Below are 17,073 nucleotides of genomic sequence, written 5' to 3' on the forward strand. Positions count from 1 at the left end.
GCTTCTTTTGCTCACCACACCAAAAGCACTCTTAGCCGTCAGCCCAGACACCTCTTCCCAGGGTTCTTCCAGGACCAGCCACCATGTTTTCAGCTGCCTCTTCAAGCTGTGTTCCCCTTTCCATCTGTTCTTGACTGGTCTCTCTCACACTCAAACACACATACAGAAACAGAAACACACAAAAAATACTCATCCAAAATCTCCCAGGCAGGTTCACACATCCCTTTTGTCTTCGGTGGGGCTAATGCTTATAGTTATGTTAACTGAAGGGTGAGTTCATAGCTACTAATCTCAATGAGGTTTTACCTCAGGTCAAAATATAATTGATTTTTCCTAATGTACATAGAGCCACACCTATGTACCTCAGTAATGAGCAATTTAGAAATGCTGATTCAGTTGGGAGTTAGGGGCCTAAATGCCTGTGTGGATCTAGGCCAAAGAGATTAGATTGAATATAATTATATATTGCAGCAAAAAAACAAAAACCCATGCAAAACAAAGGGTGGCCTGGGAGTAGGGTCTGGGGAACAGACATATCCTGCAGAGGAGCCAGGTGGTAGAAAATCAGTACTTTTAAAAATACACTCAAGACCAGCGTAAGCAGTGAAGAGCTAGCATTGTTTCATCCCAATGATAGCTGGGTGTGAAAGCAGGAGTGCTTCTGCCATTTCTGAACAGCGGATAGACAGGGTACTGCTCAGCACTTCTACACACACACACACACACACACACACTCGGCACTGGACTCTCTTCTGCCTTCCATAGCAGGAGTGAAGTTAAAGTGATTCTTCGAGAAATGTAGCTTTGTTTCCTGAGGTGATACTGTAGTTACTGAAAATCACCAGCAGGATAGAAAATATAACAACAACAAATGTAGTGAAAATACAGCCAATCATAGTAAATAATGGAGTCAGTAGAGGGTTAACTTTTTTATAAAAAGAAAAATAGGCCTCTTTCCATACACAGAGAAAACAAGCTTCATCAGAGAATCCATCATTAACTTAAAGCATGGCTACTTTGTGTGGTTTATGGATGCTTCTCCATTAGGTCAATGATTTCATTGTACATGCGCAGCGGCGCATCCAGCCCCCAGATGAAATCCAGATGTGCCCATTCAGGAATGTTTTTGTAATGAACAAGATTAATAATTTGAGGGCGTAAAACATTAGCATCCTTTAAGTCTGCAAGCAAGTCTTGTCCACCAGTCCATATTGCAGTTGGCACTGTCATATCTTTTATCTTGTATAAAGGAGGGGTGGCCTGGAAAACAGTGAATAGTGTAGAAATGAAAGCCTGTGAAGTCACAGCAAATTTTACACACATCCATTCAGTAAATGATGAGAGAAGCTGCTCCTCAATCAAAACCAGGAAGAAAAATGCCCCTTACTCCCCCCACTCCTGGGCTCTCTTCCCAATTGTTTTATTTTTCCAAAGATGATGGCACTGTTAAACAAAAAAAATCATAATCCTACCTGACCAAATTTCGCCATATTCTTGGTTTGACTGCGCCAGTTATAAGCTTGGAATTCTCCTGAATTAAGTATCTAATATGAAAAGCAAGAGAGATAAAAAGTTACAATTGTAATATACAAATCAGTTGATCAGGGGATAAAAAGTAAGCCATGGAATCTTTCACCTCAAAGCCTTTGGTTGGATTCCACCTTACACTATGCTGACAGCAATTAAACTTAATCCCATTTCAAGGCTATGTGGAAGTCTACATTAAATTAGTTAAGTATCAGAGGGGTAGCCGTGTTAGTCTGAATCTGTAAAAAGTAACAGAGGGTCCTGTGGCACCTTTAAGACTAACAGAAGTATTGGGAGCATAAGCTTTCGTGGGTAAGAACCTCACTTCTTCAGATGCAAGTAATGGAAATCTCCAGAGGCAGGTATAAATCAGTATGGAGATAACGAGGTTAGTTCAATCAGGGAGGGTGAGGTGCTCTGCTAGCAGTTGAGGTGTGAACACCAAGGGAGGAGAAACTGCTTCTGTAGTTGGATAGCCATTCACAGTCTTTGTTTAATCCTGATCTGATGGTGTCAAATTTGCAAATGAACTGGAGCTCAGCAGTTTCTCTTTGGAGTCTGGTCCTGAAGTTTTTTTGCTGTAAGATGGCTACCTTTACATCTGCTATTGTGTGGCCAGGGAGGTTGAAGTGTTCTCCTACAGGTTTTTGTATATTGCCATTCCTGATATCTGACTTGTGTCCATTTATCCTCTTGCGTAGTGACTGTCCAGTTTGGCCAATGTACATAGCAGAGGGGCATTGCTGGCATATGATGGCATATATAACATTGGTGGACGTGCAGGTGAATGAGCCAGTGATGTTGTAGCTGATCTGGTTAGGTCCTGTGATGGTGTTGCTGGTGGAGATATGTGGGCAGAGTTGGCATCGAGGTTTGTTGCATGGGTTGGTTCCTGAGTTAGAGTTGTTATGGTGCGGTGCGTGGTTGCTGGTGAGAATATGCTTAAGGTTGGCAGGTTGTCTGTGAGTGAGGACTGGCCTGCCTCCCAAGGTCTGTGAAAGTGAGGGATCATTGTCCAGGATGGGTTGTAGATCACTGATGATGCGTTGGAGAGGTTTAAGCTGAGGACTGTAGGTGATGGCCAGTGGAGTTCTGTTGGTTTCTTTTTTGGGCCTGTCTTGTAGCAGGAGGCTTCTGGGTACACGTCTGGCTCTGTTGATTTGTTTCTTTATTTCCTTGTGTGGGTATCGTAGTTTTGAGAATGCCTGGTGAAGATCTTGTAGGTGTTGGTCTCTGTCTGAGGGGTTGGAGCAGATGCGATTGTACCTCAGTGCTTGGCTGTAGACGATGGATCATGTGGTGTGACCGGGGTGGAAGCTGGAGGCATGAAGGTAGGCGTAGCGGTCGGTGGGTTTTCGGTATAGGGTGGTGTTAATGTGGCCATCGCTTATTTGTACGGTGGTGTCTAGGAAGTGGAACTCCCGTGTAGATTGGTCCAGGCTGAGGTTGATGGTGGGGTGGAAGCTGTTGAAATCATGGTGGAATTCTTCCAGGGTCTCCTTCCCATGGGTCCAGATGATGAAGATGTCATCAATATAGCGTAGGTAGAGAAGGGGCATGAGTGGACGAGAGCTGAGGAATCGTTGTTCCAGGTCAGCCATAAAAATGTTGGCATATTGTGGGGCCATGCGGGTGCCCATAGCGGTGCCACTGGTCTGGAGGTATATGTTGTCACCAAATTTGAAATAATTGTGCGTGAGGATAAAGTCACAGAGCTCAGCAATAAGTAGTGCTGTGTCATCATCAGGGATACTGTTCCTGACAGCTTGTATTCCATCTGTGTGTGGGATGTTTGTGTAGAGAGCCTCTACATCCATGGTGGCTAGGATGGTGTTTTCTGGGAGGTCACCAATGCATTGTAGTTTTCTCAGGAAATCTGTGGTGTCACGGAGATACCTGGGAGTGCTGGTGGCGTAGGGTCTGAGTAGGGAGTCCACATATCCAGACAGTCCTTCAGTGAGAGTGCCAATGCCCGAGATGATAGGGCTTCCAGGATTTCCAGGTTTGTGGATCTTAGGTAGTAGATAGAATAACCCCGGTCGGGGCTCTAAGGGTAAGTTGATTTGTTCCTGTGCTAGTGTAGGGAGTGTCCTGAGTAGATGGTGCAGTTTCTTAGTGTATTCCTCAGTGGGATCTGAGGAAAGTGGCCTGTAGCATTTGGTATTGGAGAGTTGTCTGGCAGCCTCCTTCTGGTAGTCAGACCTGTTCATGATGACAACAGCACCTCCTTTATCAGCCTCTTTGATGATAATGTCAGGGTGGTTTCTGAGGCTGTGGATGGCATTGCGTTCTGCACGACTTAGGTTATGAGGCAAGCGATGTTGTTTTTCCACAATTTCTGCCTGTGCACGTCGGCGGAAGCATTCTATGTATAGGTCCAGACTGTCATTTCGACCCTCAGGAGGAGTCCATGTGGAGTTCTTCTTCCTGTGTTATTGGTGGGAGGGTATCTGTGTATCAGTGCGCTGTTCAGTGTTATCTTGAAAGTATTCTTTGAGTCGGAGGCGGCGAAAGTAGGCTTCCAGATCACCGCAGAACTGTATCATGTTCGTGGGGGTGCTGGGGCAAAAAGAGAGTCCCCGAGATAGGACAGACTCTTCTGCTGGGTTGAGTGTGTAGCTGGATAAATTGACGATATTGCTGGGTGAGTTAGGGGTACCTCTGTTGTGGCCCCATGTGGCAGGTAGGATTTTAGACAGCTTACGGTCCTTTTTCCTTTGTAGAGAGGTGAAGTGTGTAATGTAGATCTCCTGTCTTAAATTAGTTAGGGGTCTCAGAGACAAGTGGATAGGTGTCTCTGTCAGTGTCCAAGAAATTACCAATAGTCGGTAACCTTGTTAGCACAATGGGGTCCTGGTCCACAAGTAGGGCTCCTAAGCACTTTGGTAATACAAATAATAAATAGTAATAAGGACTAACTGGGCTTGGGAGACCAAATTACAGCACCTGTCATATTTGCCAACTGGTAGACAGACACTAGTATAGAATGAAATCATTTGCAGTGTTCCCCATTTCATTTTTTCCCCCTTGAGCCTCTATAAAAGATTAAAATATATGCTCTAGTTCAAAAGGAATTATTTGGGGAAATTCTATGGCCTATGTTATACAGGAGGTCAGACTAGATGACCACAATGGATCCTCTGGCTTTGGAAGCTCTGAATCTGTATTTATTTCTTTACAGATACAGGTCACACACATAAAAAGTAGGACTGTCAAGCAATTAAAAAAATTAATCACTATTGATCGTGCTGTTAAACAATAATAGAATACCATTTATTTAAATATTTTTGGATGTTTTCTAAATTTTCAAATATGTTATTTCAGTTACAATACAGAATACAAAGTGTACAGTGTTCTCTTGATATTTATTTCTGATTACAAATATCTGCACTGTAAAAAACTAAAGAAATAGTATTTTTCAATTCACCTAATACAAGTACAGTAGTGCAATCTCGTTATCATGAAAGCTGAATTTACAAATGTAGATTTATGTACAAAATATAACTGCATTCAAAAATAAAACAATGTAAAACTTTAGAGCCTACAAGTCCATTCACTCCTACTTCTTGTTCAACCAATTGCGTAGACAAACAAGTTTGTTTACATTTGCAGGAGATAATGCTGCCTGCTTCTTATTTACAATGTCACCTGAAAGTGAGAACAGGCGTTCTTATGGCACTGTTGTAGCCAGCATTGCAAGATATTTACGTGCCAGATGCGCTAAAGATTCATATGTCCCTTCATGCTTCAACCACTGTTCCAGAGGACATGTGTCCATGCTGACGACAGGTTCTGCTCAATAACGATCCAAACCAGTGTGGACCAATTGCACTAGTTGTATGAGGTGAATTGAAAAATACTATTTCTTTTATCATTTTTACAGTACAAATATTTGTAATCAAAAATAAAAATGTAAAGTGAGCACTGTACACTTCATATTCTGTGTTGTAATTGAAATAGATATATTTGAAAATGTAGAAAAACATCCAAAATATTTAATGAATTTCAATTGATATTCTATTAACCGTGCGATTGAAACTGCGATAAATCATAAAATTTAGTCACAATTAATATTTTTGAGTTAATCACATGAGTTAACTGTGATTAATCGACAGCCCTAATAAAAAGTATAATCAGGACAAATTTCCCAAATGCTTACACATCCAAAATATGTATTTTGCCACCCCTTTGTAACACTTTGCAGTCTGCTTTGGATTTAACTATCTTGAGTAATTTTGTATCTGCAAACTTTGCTACCTCACTGTTTACCTCTTTTTCCAAATCATTTATGAATATATTGAACAGCACTCATCCCAGTATAGATCCTTGGGGGACCCTGCTATTTACTTCTCTCCATTGTGAAAACTGACAATTTATTCTTACCATTTGTTTCTGTCTTTTAACCAGTTACTGATTCATGAAAGCACCTTCCTTCTTATCCCATGACTGCCTACTTTGCTTAAGACTTTTGGTGTGAGACTTTGTCAAAGGCTTTCTGAAAGTCCAAGTACACTATATCCACTGGATCACCCTTGTCCACTTGCTTGTTGACACACTGAAAGAATTCTAATAGATTGGTGAGGCATGATTTCCCTTTACAAAAACCTTGTTGACTCTTCCCCTACAAATCATGTTCATCTATGTGTCTGATAATTCTGTTATATATTATAGTTTCAACCAATTTGCCTGGTACTGAATTTAGGTTCACTGGCCTGTAATTGCCAGGTTTGCCTCTGGAGCCTTTTTTAAAAAATGGAATTATATTAGTTATCCTCCAGTCATCTGGAACAGAGGCTGATTTAAGCAATAGGTTACATACCACAGTTAGTAGTTGTGCAATTTCATATTTGAATTCCTTCCGAACTCTTGGGTGAATACCATCTGGTCCTGGTGATTATTAATTTATCAGTTTTTAATTTTATCACCTTAATCTGTGATAGTTCCTCAGATTTGTCACCTAAAAAAATGGCTGGTGTGGGAAGCTCCCTGACATCCTCTGCAGTGAAGACTGATTGAAAGATTTTATTTAGCTTCTCTGCAATGGCCTTGTCTTCTTTGAGTACTCCTTAGCACCTTAATCATTCAGTGGCCCCACTGATTGTTTGGCAGGTTTGCAGGGGTTTCACTCTTGTGACTGTTCCTTTTAATTTCTGTTTAATTAGCCTCCTCATTTTTGTGTGGTTCCTCTTTTTGAAGTGCTGCTGTGGTGCGTTTCTTTGGTATTTTCCCTACTGTTCAAGTGTTTGTGGTTGCAACGAACGTATATGCATATTTGCAAGTGCACTGTACTTGGAAGTGTTTCCTTCTCTGTCCCCAATCCTGCAGTATTGGCAGAGTACTTATCTTAGTATAAGAATGTCTTATCTTATACTGACCACAAAAACAAAAATTCAGCAACCCTGTCATACAAGATTTCCTTTTCCTAGAATATGCTATCACACAAGGAAAGATAGTAAACCTACTGACTAGAAGAATTATTGTCTGTAGTTCTAATACTGCCTCTGAATTGATAGGTTGTGTAGAAAAAAGGATGTAATAAGAGCTGTTATAAGGAGTAATTAATTAAAGTAAGAACCTGAGACCTTTTCGTTTGCTGTACTGTATATATATTAGTAAGACTACTTGCCGCATTACCCTTCCCTTTGATTTCCAAATGTTCTTGTCTTTCCTGGAGGAATTTCAATACCTGTTGTTAAATGTCAATAAAAAGTACTGTTTTTGTTGAGATTTCAGTTGTAAACCACAAATTAGGTGAGTTTCCAACCCATTAGCTGTAACTTCACTTGAGAATATTAAATACACCCAATTGGTATAACATACAGTGGTTAGCACCTACTTTGCAGCTCAAAAGCTGAACAGTACCTGGCTCCAGTGGATTACATTTTGTACAGATGTTCCTGCTGGGGCTCGGGCTACGTATACATTAACACGACTCTGAAAGAAAACATTCAGTGAGGGACCAGTTCCACCCCTTTTCTCACAGAGTAGTACCTTTTCACTAGAGTACTTCTGGTAATGGCAGTGGAACTACTCATGGAGTAAGGTACTCCATATGAGTAAAGGTGGCAGGATCAGCCCTTACCAAGTACTTCAAATGTGGCAACGCATTGGATACAGAAAAACATTATGCAAAATTTTTAACGGAGTTATAGTCTCAAAGGATATGAAGTCAACCATTTTGATAAGTCAGGAGATTTATCGAAGAGACAACAGAGTATTTATTTAGTTCACACTTGTAGGGATTAATAGGTAGGATTTGGGATATGAGGGGGAGCCCTTGATGGTCCAGGAACGTGCTAACTACCACAAACATATACAGCTAAATCCTGAGTCTCGTCCTTAAGAAGCTGTTACACAGTCCATGATTCAGCAAAAGTCTAATTCAAAAATCAAAGGGGATTTTGCTTGAAAAAAGTGCAAGTAAAAACTTGAGGGGCAGATTATTTTGCCTAGAATTGAATGAAAAAGGGATCCTCAAGTGTCAATCTCCCTGTTCATGCATGTCTTTCATTCTTGGACCCATGAAGAGACCTCTGCAGTGCTGAGGATCCACATGATGGGAGGTGTTAGATGAGGGGGGTGGGTTTGCTACCAAGCATTGTTCCTCTCTCCCTTCCGACCTTAGAGGGAATCTGTTGAAAATGGGATACAGCCTGAGGCTTAATAACCTTTTCTGTGGTGCCCCAGTGCACTGTGAAACCTCAATTATAAACAACAGTTCCATCGGCAGCAGCCAGCTCTCTCTCACCATGGGCGTGAGAGAGAACTCCAGCACATTTCCCTAAACCCTTGTGAGTGTTGGGACATCTGTGGATTCTGGGGACTGAACTGCCTGCATTTCTGACAGGTGGACAAAGCTCTCCCCCAACACGGTCATATAGCCCTCTGAGAGCTTTCCTCTCTCTCAAACCATGCCTGTGGACTTTTCCAGGGAAGGACGTGATTTGGCCCTGACTAAGGCCTTCAAGATTCAAATCACAGAGTTTCAAGTTAAAATTGAATATAACTTGAATACAGGGGCTAGAAATCTCCCCACAGAACTACAGCCAAGCTGTGTTGTACATACCATATTTATGTTATTCACATTGTAGCCTCCCAGAATGAAGAAAACATTTCCACAAAGCTTAGCAAAAATGCTGCGGCCACAAAAGGAAACAATGAGCTTTCTCAGCCATTCACTTTGGTGAAATAATTCCCTTCTGCCAAGCAAGACCTGGAAAAACACAAAGGTATTGCTCACTTACTGAATTGTTCTATGCATTTTTCTTTTTTCAACACCCCCCCTTTATACTCTATTTCCCCCTTTTTATTTCCTCCCCTTCCTTAATGAATACACCCCTATTTTCCCTCCCTCCACTAACCTGCTGGCTACATACTGCTTGAGGAGGGGGGGCATGTGGGAAAGAAGTCATTTGTTTATCCATCAAACAGGTGTAGCACAGGCATTGCCCAATCAACGTGGTTGTGCTTCAGATTTTTTTGCTTGTTTAATGATAGATTCACTTTCAAGTTAACTCCAGTTCTGCTTTTGCTCCTGCACCTGCAAATACTTATGCACATGAGCAGTTTTGCACAAATAAGTAGCCCCATTGACATCAATGGGATTACTTACACTTGCGTAACACTTATGCATGTGATTTAGTGTCTGTAGGACTGGAGCGACAGCGATTCTTCTGGAGTTACTGTAAATATAGGTAAGTATGTTTTTTAAGTCATGAACTTAACTTTGTGGAATGCAATATTCTCCTTTTGTATTTCTGGACATAAGTAAGAGAAAGACGTAAGTAGGTCAATTAATTCTCCCAGTGTTGTGGGCAGAGCTGAACATCTTTAACCACAGACATGAACAGACCCATACATTTCTAGTTAAATATATGTTTTCAGTTCGTCCATTCTAAAAGTCAAATAAATATTTAGACAATCAAATATTTTAAGTAGAAGTATCACATACCCTGAGAAACTTTTCAGGAAGATACAGGAGTTTTACTGCAGGGCTTCTGGCATATTTAACTGTAGTTACAGGGGCTAAGGCAAAATACAGTTTGATTCTTTTAGCCAGCTGGGGCATTGTTGAAAATGTAATGAAAGCTGAGAAAATTCAAGAGAGAAATTAACTAGAGCAACTTTCATAAACTAAAATATCAGTATTTACCATACTCCATCCTTCAGTTTCAAACCTATAGCTAGTCAAATAGTGATTTATTCCTGAAGTAAGTAAGTCCTAGATTTCATTTGAAACTCAACTATCCTCCCTGTCCTACAGGCTTGCAAACTATTGTCTTACATTCTCCTCCTACACTGATACTCCATCGCGCATATATATGCTATTTAGTTCTGAAGATACATGCATTGCTCTCCCAAACAACTGCCTCATCATATTGCCTTTGTTTTTATCCTCCACTCCACTCAACCCCTCTGTCTGCGGCCATCTCCACATTTTGCTTGTCTTAACTTAAGCCCTGATCCCCCAGTTAGATCCAAAACCCCTTAACCCATGAACCCAATGCAACTATTGGGCCATATTAAACTCCAATGTAAGTCCAAATCATTAGAGTTACAGCAGGAATACATTTGGCTCATTTTGTTTTATCATCTTTCATATAAATAAAAATTGGCTTCATTAAAGTTTCCTACATTTTACAACTGTCAGTTTAGGAAGTGTTTTTACATCTCAATTTTAAGACACTCATAAAAGGTCTTAGAGAGATCCAAACACAGTCTTCACTACTGTATAGTGGTGCAGACATGATTCCATAACTAGGGCCCTACCAAATTCATGGTCCATTTTGGTCAATTTCACGGTCATAGGATTTTAAAAATAATAAATTTCATGATTTCAGCTGAAATTTCACGGTGTTGTAATTGTAGGGATCCTGACCCAAAAAGGAGCAGAAGTAAGGGTTGCAATACCATGACCCCCCTAAAATAACTTTGTGACCCCCTTTGTGACCCCCTGCAACTCCCTTTTGGGTCAGGACCCCCAATGTGAGAAATGCTGGTCTCCCCTGTGAAATCTGTATAGTAGAGGGTAAAAGCGCACAAAAGACCAGATTTCATGGGGGGAGATGAGATTTCCTGAGATAGGGCCCTATCCATAATACATCAGTCTGCATTCCTTGTAACATTACATACCTATAGTGGCACCCTGTGAATAGCCAACATAGTACAACTGCTCTTGTCCAGTTTTCTGCATAATAAAGTTTAGCACTGCTGGAAGGTCAAACTTAGCCATCTCATCAAAACTGCCAAGAGAAAGGATGAAAAACATGCATGCATAAATTAAATCACAGATGAGTTAGCATTGGATAAAGGAAATCTAGGTTTGTCAGATAAGAAAAAACAAACTGTTTTGTGAATAATTCTACTATTTTGAGTCCTAGGTCTTTGTGGCACCTGGTGTAAAAGAGACTGTTCACTAATTTCCGAGGTGCTTTCTGCTCATACCTTAGGGATTGATCCAGACCCCATTGAAGTCAATGGACAGACTCCTTTTAATTAGAGTGGGCTTAGGATCAAACCATGAGTGCCTAATCTTCCTATGTAGAAGGAACAATTAATTACACAGTAATGGAACCACTTTCATGGAGACACAGGATCATATAATGTACCACTACATGTAGGGACGCATAGCTCCCGAATTGCCAGCCCACAGATGCGGCACACTGTGTTTGGGGCTACGAGGCAGGAGTGACTTTTACTTTAGTGTTTGTAATTAGGAAATTTATTTGGCTGATTTAATTATTACCCTCGCAGCTTGCTTTCACGTGCACAAGATATGGGTTTGTTATCTTATGTTGTTGTACACTGTACACTCCCCCCTATGCGCAAGAATCTAACCACTTAGAAGTATTGTAAGCAAAAAAGTAAAAAAAAAATAAAAACCCCAGAAAACTTTTCCTGGGAGGCTTTAAGGCTTTTTGGCTTTTCGGCTACCATAACCTGGCTTTCTGTCTCCTTCCTTTTTCGTCGCCACAACTACAGTCTAGTCTTTAAACATTCATTAAAATAACAGTGCACTGGAAGCCCTAGTGATTGAAGTTTTCTGTTTGCCTTCAGGGAAGGTACAGTGTGAACACAAGCAGTGCAGTCTTCCTGAGTCACCCTGTTGTTGAAACTCAGCAGTGTCTAATAAGCCAATGAGGACTCCAATTAGTGCCAGTTATGGTAATATTTTTACAGTGTGGACAGACCACAGCCAGCTCATTAACCAGCTTCTAAGCCATCAGATGTCAACAATTTTCACTCATTGTCAACCTGCATTAAACCAATGATCCAGATGCACTCTGACACCACAGTGATGGGTGCTTTATAAAAATCTAGATAGATGAGCAGACAGATAAAAATGAAAGATTTCAATATCCCATTAACAATAACCCAAGTCCTTCTGAATGCTATTTCCAACAGTGCTCAGTAATTCAGTCTACCTGAAAGACCAGAACTCATCTTGCTCAACAGAAAGATTGAGGTGTCTTCTAGACCAGGTGTTCCCTCTGCTGTTTCCCATCCAAACGTCATAGCCAGCATCTGCTAGTATGAAGCCCAGGCTATTGTTGGCCAGGTTTGTGACCCAGTTGCTAGCATCTCCTAGTAATCCATGTTGGAGAAACACGGCAGGCTTTACAACTGAAAGAAAAAAAGCACTTTACTGAGCTGCTGGATTAATATGGTAATACAATGATACTCCTGTCCAGTACTCAAAACGGTGATTCCCAGTCCTGTGCTGGATTAAAGGCAGACTCCTATGGATTTTTTTAAATGTGTGTATCCCTTTTTCAATTTGTTATGAGATATAATGAATGCCTGGACTTTTAAAAAGTTGATTTCCTGTTTATCTTAGGAATACCAGAATGTAAAGTCTAGTCTCGCTGGTTTTACTGAAGAAGTTCTGGCGGAACTGAGAGATGAGCTTCTAAATACCTTAATTTAAGTAGTAAAGGCATGGAATATTTAATAAAGGCTTTCTTTATTCAAAATGTTAATTCATCACTGAGATTAAACAGGTGTGAACAAAAGCAACCACAACACAAACCGTGAGATCCAAGGAAGAAACTGGGCTTCCCTGAAAGTGGGTGTTTGGGGTAGATTGCAGACTTCAAGCTTCTTTTTTTTTTTTTAGACTTCTACTGATCAAATGCTAAATCCCTCATGATCAGAGTACAAGCTTCGGTTCATTCAAGGCCAGATTTTCAAAACCAGACCATTAGAACATGGGTGCTGGAACTACGGGTGCAAGAGCACCCCCTGCTTGAAGTGGTTTCCATCATATACAGGGTTTACAGTTTTGTTCAATGGCTTTCAACACCCCCTCTGTACAAATGGTTCCAATGCCACTGATTTAGCACCAAATTCTGCTCACCTTACTCACAAAAACATTTCCATCAACTTCAGTGTGACTACTCACATAAGGCAAGCAGGACTTGAGTCCAAACATATGCAGATTGGCAAAGCAATTTAGACACCTGTTTTTCAAAATGTGTCCTCTTAAGTCTTCGTTGCTTTACAGAAATAAATCATACCCGTATTCCCCTGATTTTCTATTCCATAAGGGATTCTGTTAATGCTAAGGATATAGCCATCTTCTGTCACCACTTCATACTCCTCACTGGGGTACCCTCTATAGGTAATGAGCTCGCTCTGCAAGAGAAAACACAAATGCTTTTGCTTCAGATGGCTTATGGGTGTTCATTTTCTACACAGTATGTATATGGAAGGATCTCTGTGATGAGAAAACATTGTGGACTAGATCCAGCTGAGGATCTGGTCCCTTAGTTATTAAGTATCCAGAATAAAAAGAAAATATATTTTAATGACACATCCCTCAAAACTACCCCTCTTTTCTTTCATACTGCACAATACATTCTGGAACGTTTTAGCAGGAATGTTGTAAGCAAGACATGAAAAGTAATTCGTCCACTCTACTCAGCACTGATAAGGTCTCAGTTGGAGTACTGTGTCCAGTTCTGGGTATCACACTTTGGGAAAGAGGTGGACAAATTAGAGAAAGTCCAGAAGAGAGCAACCAAAATTATTAAAAGTCTAGAAATCATGACCTACATGGAAAGATAGACAAAAATGTGTTTGTTTAGTCTAGAGGAGAGAAGACTGAGTCTTAAAGTATGTAAAAGGTTGTTATAAAAAGGAGGGTGATACATTGTTCTCCTTATCCACTGTGGACAGGACAAGAAGCAGTGGGATAAAATTGCAGCCTGGGAGATTTAGGTTAGACATTAGGAAAAACTTCCTAACTGTAAGAGTAGTTAAGCACTGGAACAAATTACTGTACCTAGGGAGCTTGTGGAAACTCCATCCATCATTGGAGGTTTTTAAGAACTGGTTAGACAAACACCTGTGAGGAATGACCTAGATAATACTAAGTCCTGCCTCCACGCAGGGGACTGGACTAGATGATTTATTGAGGTCCCTTACAGCCCTACACTTCTACGATTCTATGTTCTAAACCTCAGCTCTAGAATTCTGCCACCTAGTCAAACAAAGACAGAAATCTCGAAAAGACTTAAAATATGGAGATTAAAAGAGAAGGATTAATCATTGAGAAACCTATTAGTAGCTAGACATTTCAGTAAGAGTCTATTTTGAAGGATGCCAAGTTAGCTTGTGTAATTCACATACTGTACAAATGTATATTGAAGGAGATGAATGGTGTTATGTGTATATGTATGAAGTTTATGAAGGAGAGGTGACAGTCCGTCTGAGTTAAGGTTGCGGAGTTAATCAGAGCGGAGTAGAGTCGAAGAATTACTTCTCGTGTCTTGCTTACAATACTCCTGCTAATACATCCCAGAATGATATTCACTTTTTTTGCAACAGTGTTAAACTGTTGAATCATATGTAGCTTGTGGTCCACTATGGCCCCCAGATCCTTTTCTGTAGTACTCCTTCCTAGTCCCAGTCATTTCCCATTTTGTATATGTGCAACTCGTTGTTCCTTCCTAAATGGAGTACTTTGCATTTGTCCTTATTGAATTTCATCCTATTTACTTTAGACCATTTCTCCAGTTTGTCCAGATCATTTTGAATTTTAATCCTATACTCCAAAGCACTTGCAACCCCTCCCAGGTTGGTATCATCTGCATACTTTATAAGTGTACTGTCTATGCCATTATCTAAATCATTGATTAAGATATTGAACAGAACCGGACCCAGAACCCAACCCCTGCGGGACCCCATTCATTATGCCCTTCCAGCATTTTCCAAAACCCACAGCTCTGCCCAAACTGAAGTTGGCAAACAAGTCTGTCCTAAACAAAGGAATGTGTACTCTGCTTACTTTGCATGTAAGCAGTAAACAGAGGCATCAAGCAGGAAGGGAAAGAAAGGAAGCTGAAACAGGTGAGAAAAAGGCAGCAGGGTACATCCTTCCACATAGACTTTTTGTCTCTTGGTGCCCATCTGAAAATGTTGAATCTGAACCAGAGAAGGGGTCTGGACCTACAGGGTTTGGTCAGAAAGACTGCTGAAAATACATGGTGAGAAACTGCTTGAATCTGATATAGTTTGTTAAGTTAGGTATTAGTAAATGTCTTATCTTTATTTTTCCTGTAATCATGTCTGACTCTTATGCTTCATTACTTGTGCTCACTTAAAACCTCCCTCTTCGTAGTTAAAACACTTGTTTTATTGATTGATCTAATCCAGTGTGTCTAAATTGAAGTGTCTGGTAAACTCCATTTGGGATGCACATATTATTTATTTTAAAGAAATAACGGACCTAATATAACTTGTGTTGTCCGGAAGAGGGCTGGGCTGTATGGGACATACCTTTCTGGGAGAAAATATAAGACTGGGGGTGTGTTGGGGTCACCCGGCAGTATAACCGAGGCTGGTGAGAGCCAGCGTGTAATCCAAGTGTGGCTGGCAGGCTGCAGTCACACACAAACACTCAGGGTGTGGCTTGCATGCTGGAAGGCTGTTTGTGAGCTGCCCAGGTGGCAGCTACTTCAGCAAGGCATTGTATGGCACCCAAGGTTTCATGGCAAGGGTGACACAGCTGTTCATGAGCCGGGATTGGACCCTGGTATGTCACAGTGACTTGCCCAGGGTCACACAGGAAGTGAGCAGAGCCAGCTCATTGCTCTGAAACCACCACTGTCCCAGAGCTTTAAGGTTCCACATCTGCTGCTGGAAGGCAGGGTCGTTTTACAGATACTCAGCATTCTTTAGTGGCCTTTACACTGCAGGGCAGTAGGATCAAGATTTTGTTAAAGAAACTAGTGATTTAAAGGGGCTTGATTTTCAGGGAGTGGGTGCTCAGCACTTTTTGAAAATCAGCCCCTTTACTATGTCTGATGCTGAGTGCCCCCCAAAAATGGAGACATCCAAAAATCACAAATTACTTCCAAAAATATCGGCAGAGGAAGTCTGTAGTTCCAGAACCTTCATTGCTTGCCTTTTTCAGCTGGAAGGCTGGTGCTGGTGCAACAATCCAGTATTCAAAGGGGAAATTTTACTATGCCACTTTAGTAAAGAAAATACAACTTGTTGTAGTTTCTACCCCTCAGAAGCTGGACTCCGATACATGTAGATAGGAAGGAACATCTGGCAAAACAGAATGACAGTAAGTGTTTGAGAAGAGGTGAAATGTTAGCTAAGTGCATTTCACCTGCACCTGTTAACGCAGACAATTGTAAACAATTCTGTGCTTTCAGCAATGCATTCCATTCATTTTACATTAAGTCCAATGAATAACTTACAATGTTCATATATGCTTCAGGATCCACATGATCTCTCTTCATTCTTATGAGTTTCTCTGAAGATACAGTTCCTTGGAACAAATATGCCACTGTAATGAATAGCCACATCTTGGTTCTGTGTAAAACAGTACATTCATCTGTTAACAACATTGCTCTCTCTGCACGTACAATACAATGCAGACATGGCACTATGTCCAATGAGAGGTGAATTGCTGAAAGATGAAGTTGTGCCTGGTACCACAGTGAGCCACCTGGCACAGCCCCTGATTGCTTATGCAGTGCGAGCAGCAAAAACTGGAAGCAAAAAGCAAAGGGAGCTTGGCAGCAGCCTGGATTCTCTGTTAAATTAATCCAATACTGGATGAAACCATCAGTAAACACCAGGAGGGGAGCAGTACTTGGAGAAAGGGCCCTGTAGACATCGTCACGGAGCACACACCATCGGAGTGATATAGTTTTGCATGTTCGTTGTAGGTTACTTACGTCAAATTAGCAGCTGCCTCTGCTTGGTTATGCTAAGGGATGGGGTGACGGGGTCCATTTCTTCGTAATGCACCACCCAAGAGTCAGGCACATTACCAACTCAGGACTCCCTTGCCCTCCTGTCTGAAGAAACTGAGCAAGTGCGTGATACTTTTTTTCCAAAAGCAGGAGTAAGGAGAATTGTATGGCATGCTGTCCCGTGGCCTCTCAGGTTACTGGGGCATTCTGCCTGCCTCTGCCTCACAGAGGCAGAATGCCTCAAAGCATCTCTGCTCAGAAGCTGCATCTCTATATGCTCATATACTCACACACACACACACACACACACACACACACACACACACACACACAC

At 41.2% G+C, this 17,073-nt stretch overlaps 1 protein-coding gene across 1 annotated transcript; it reads right to left on the reverse strand.

The window, feature by feature from the left end:
- Nucleotides 1–1,026: 1,026 nt before the first annotated feature.
- LOC112120494 (lipase member M-like) lies at nt 1,027–16,388 on the reverse strand. Its single transcript, XM_024219595.1, has 9 exons — nt 16,239–16,388; nt 13,044–13,161; nt 11,952–12,150; nt 10,660–10,769; nt 9,479–9,615; nt 8,594–8,740; nt 7,390–7,461; nt 1,473–1,544; nt 1,027–1,260 (listed from the first exon to the last, which is right to left on the reverse strand). The coding sequence occupies exons 1-9, from the start codon at nt 16,386–16,388 to the stop codon at nt 1,027–1,029; spliced, it is 1,239 nt and encodes a 412-aa protein (XP_024075363.1).
- Between the last annotated feature and the right edge of the window lie 685 nt (nt 16,389–17,073).

Source organism: Terrapene carolina, unplaced genomic scaffold (genome assembly GCF_002925995.2).
Source record: "Terrapene carolina triunguis isolate 2854851 unplaced genomic scaffold, T_m_triunguis-2.0 Scaffold95, whole genome shotgun sequence".
NCBI lineage: Eukaryota > Metazoa > Chordata > Testudines > Emydidae > Terrapene > Terrapene triunguis.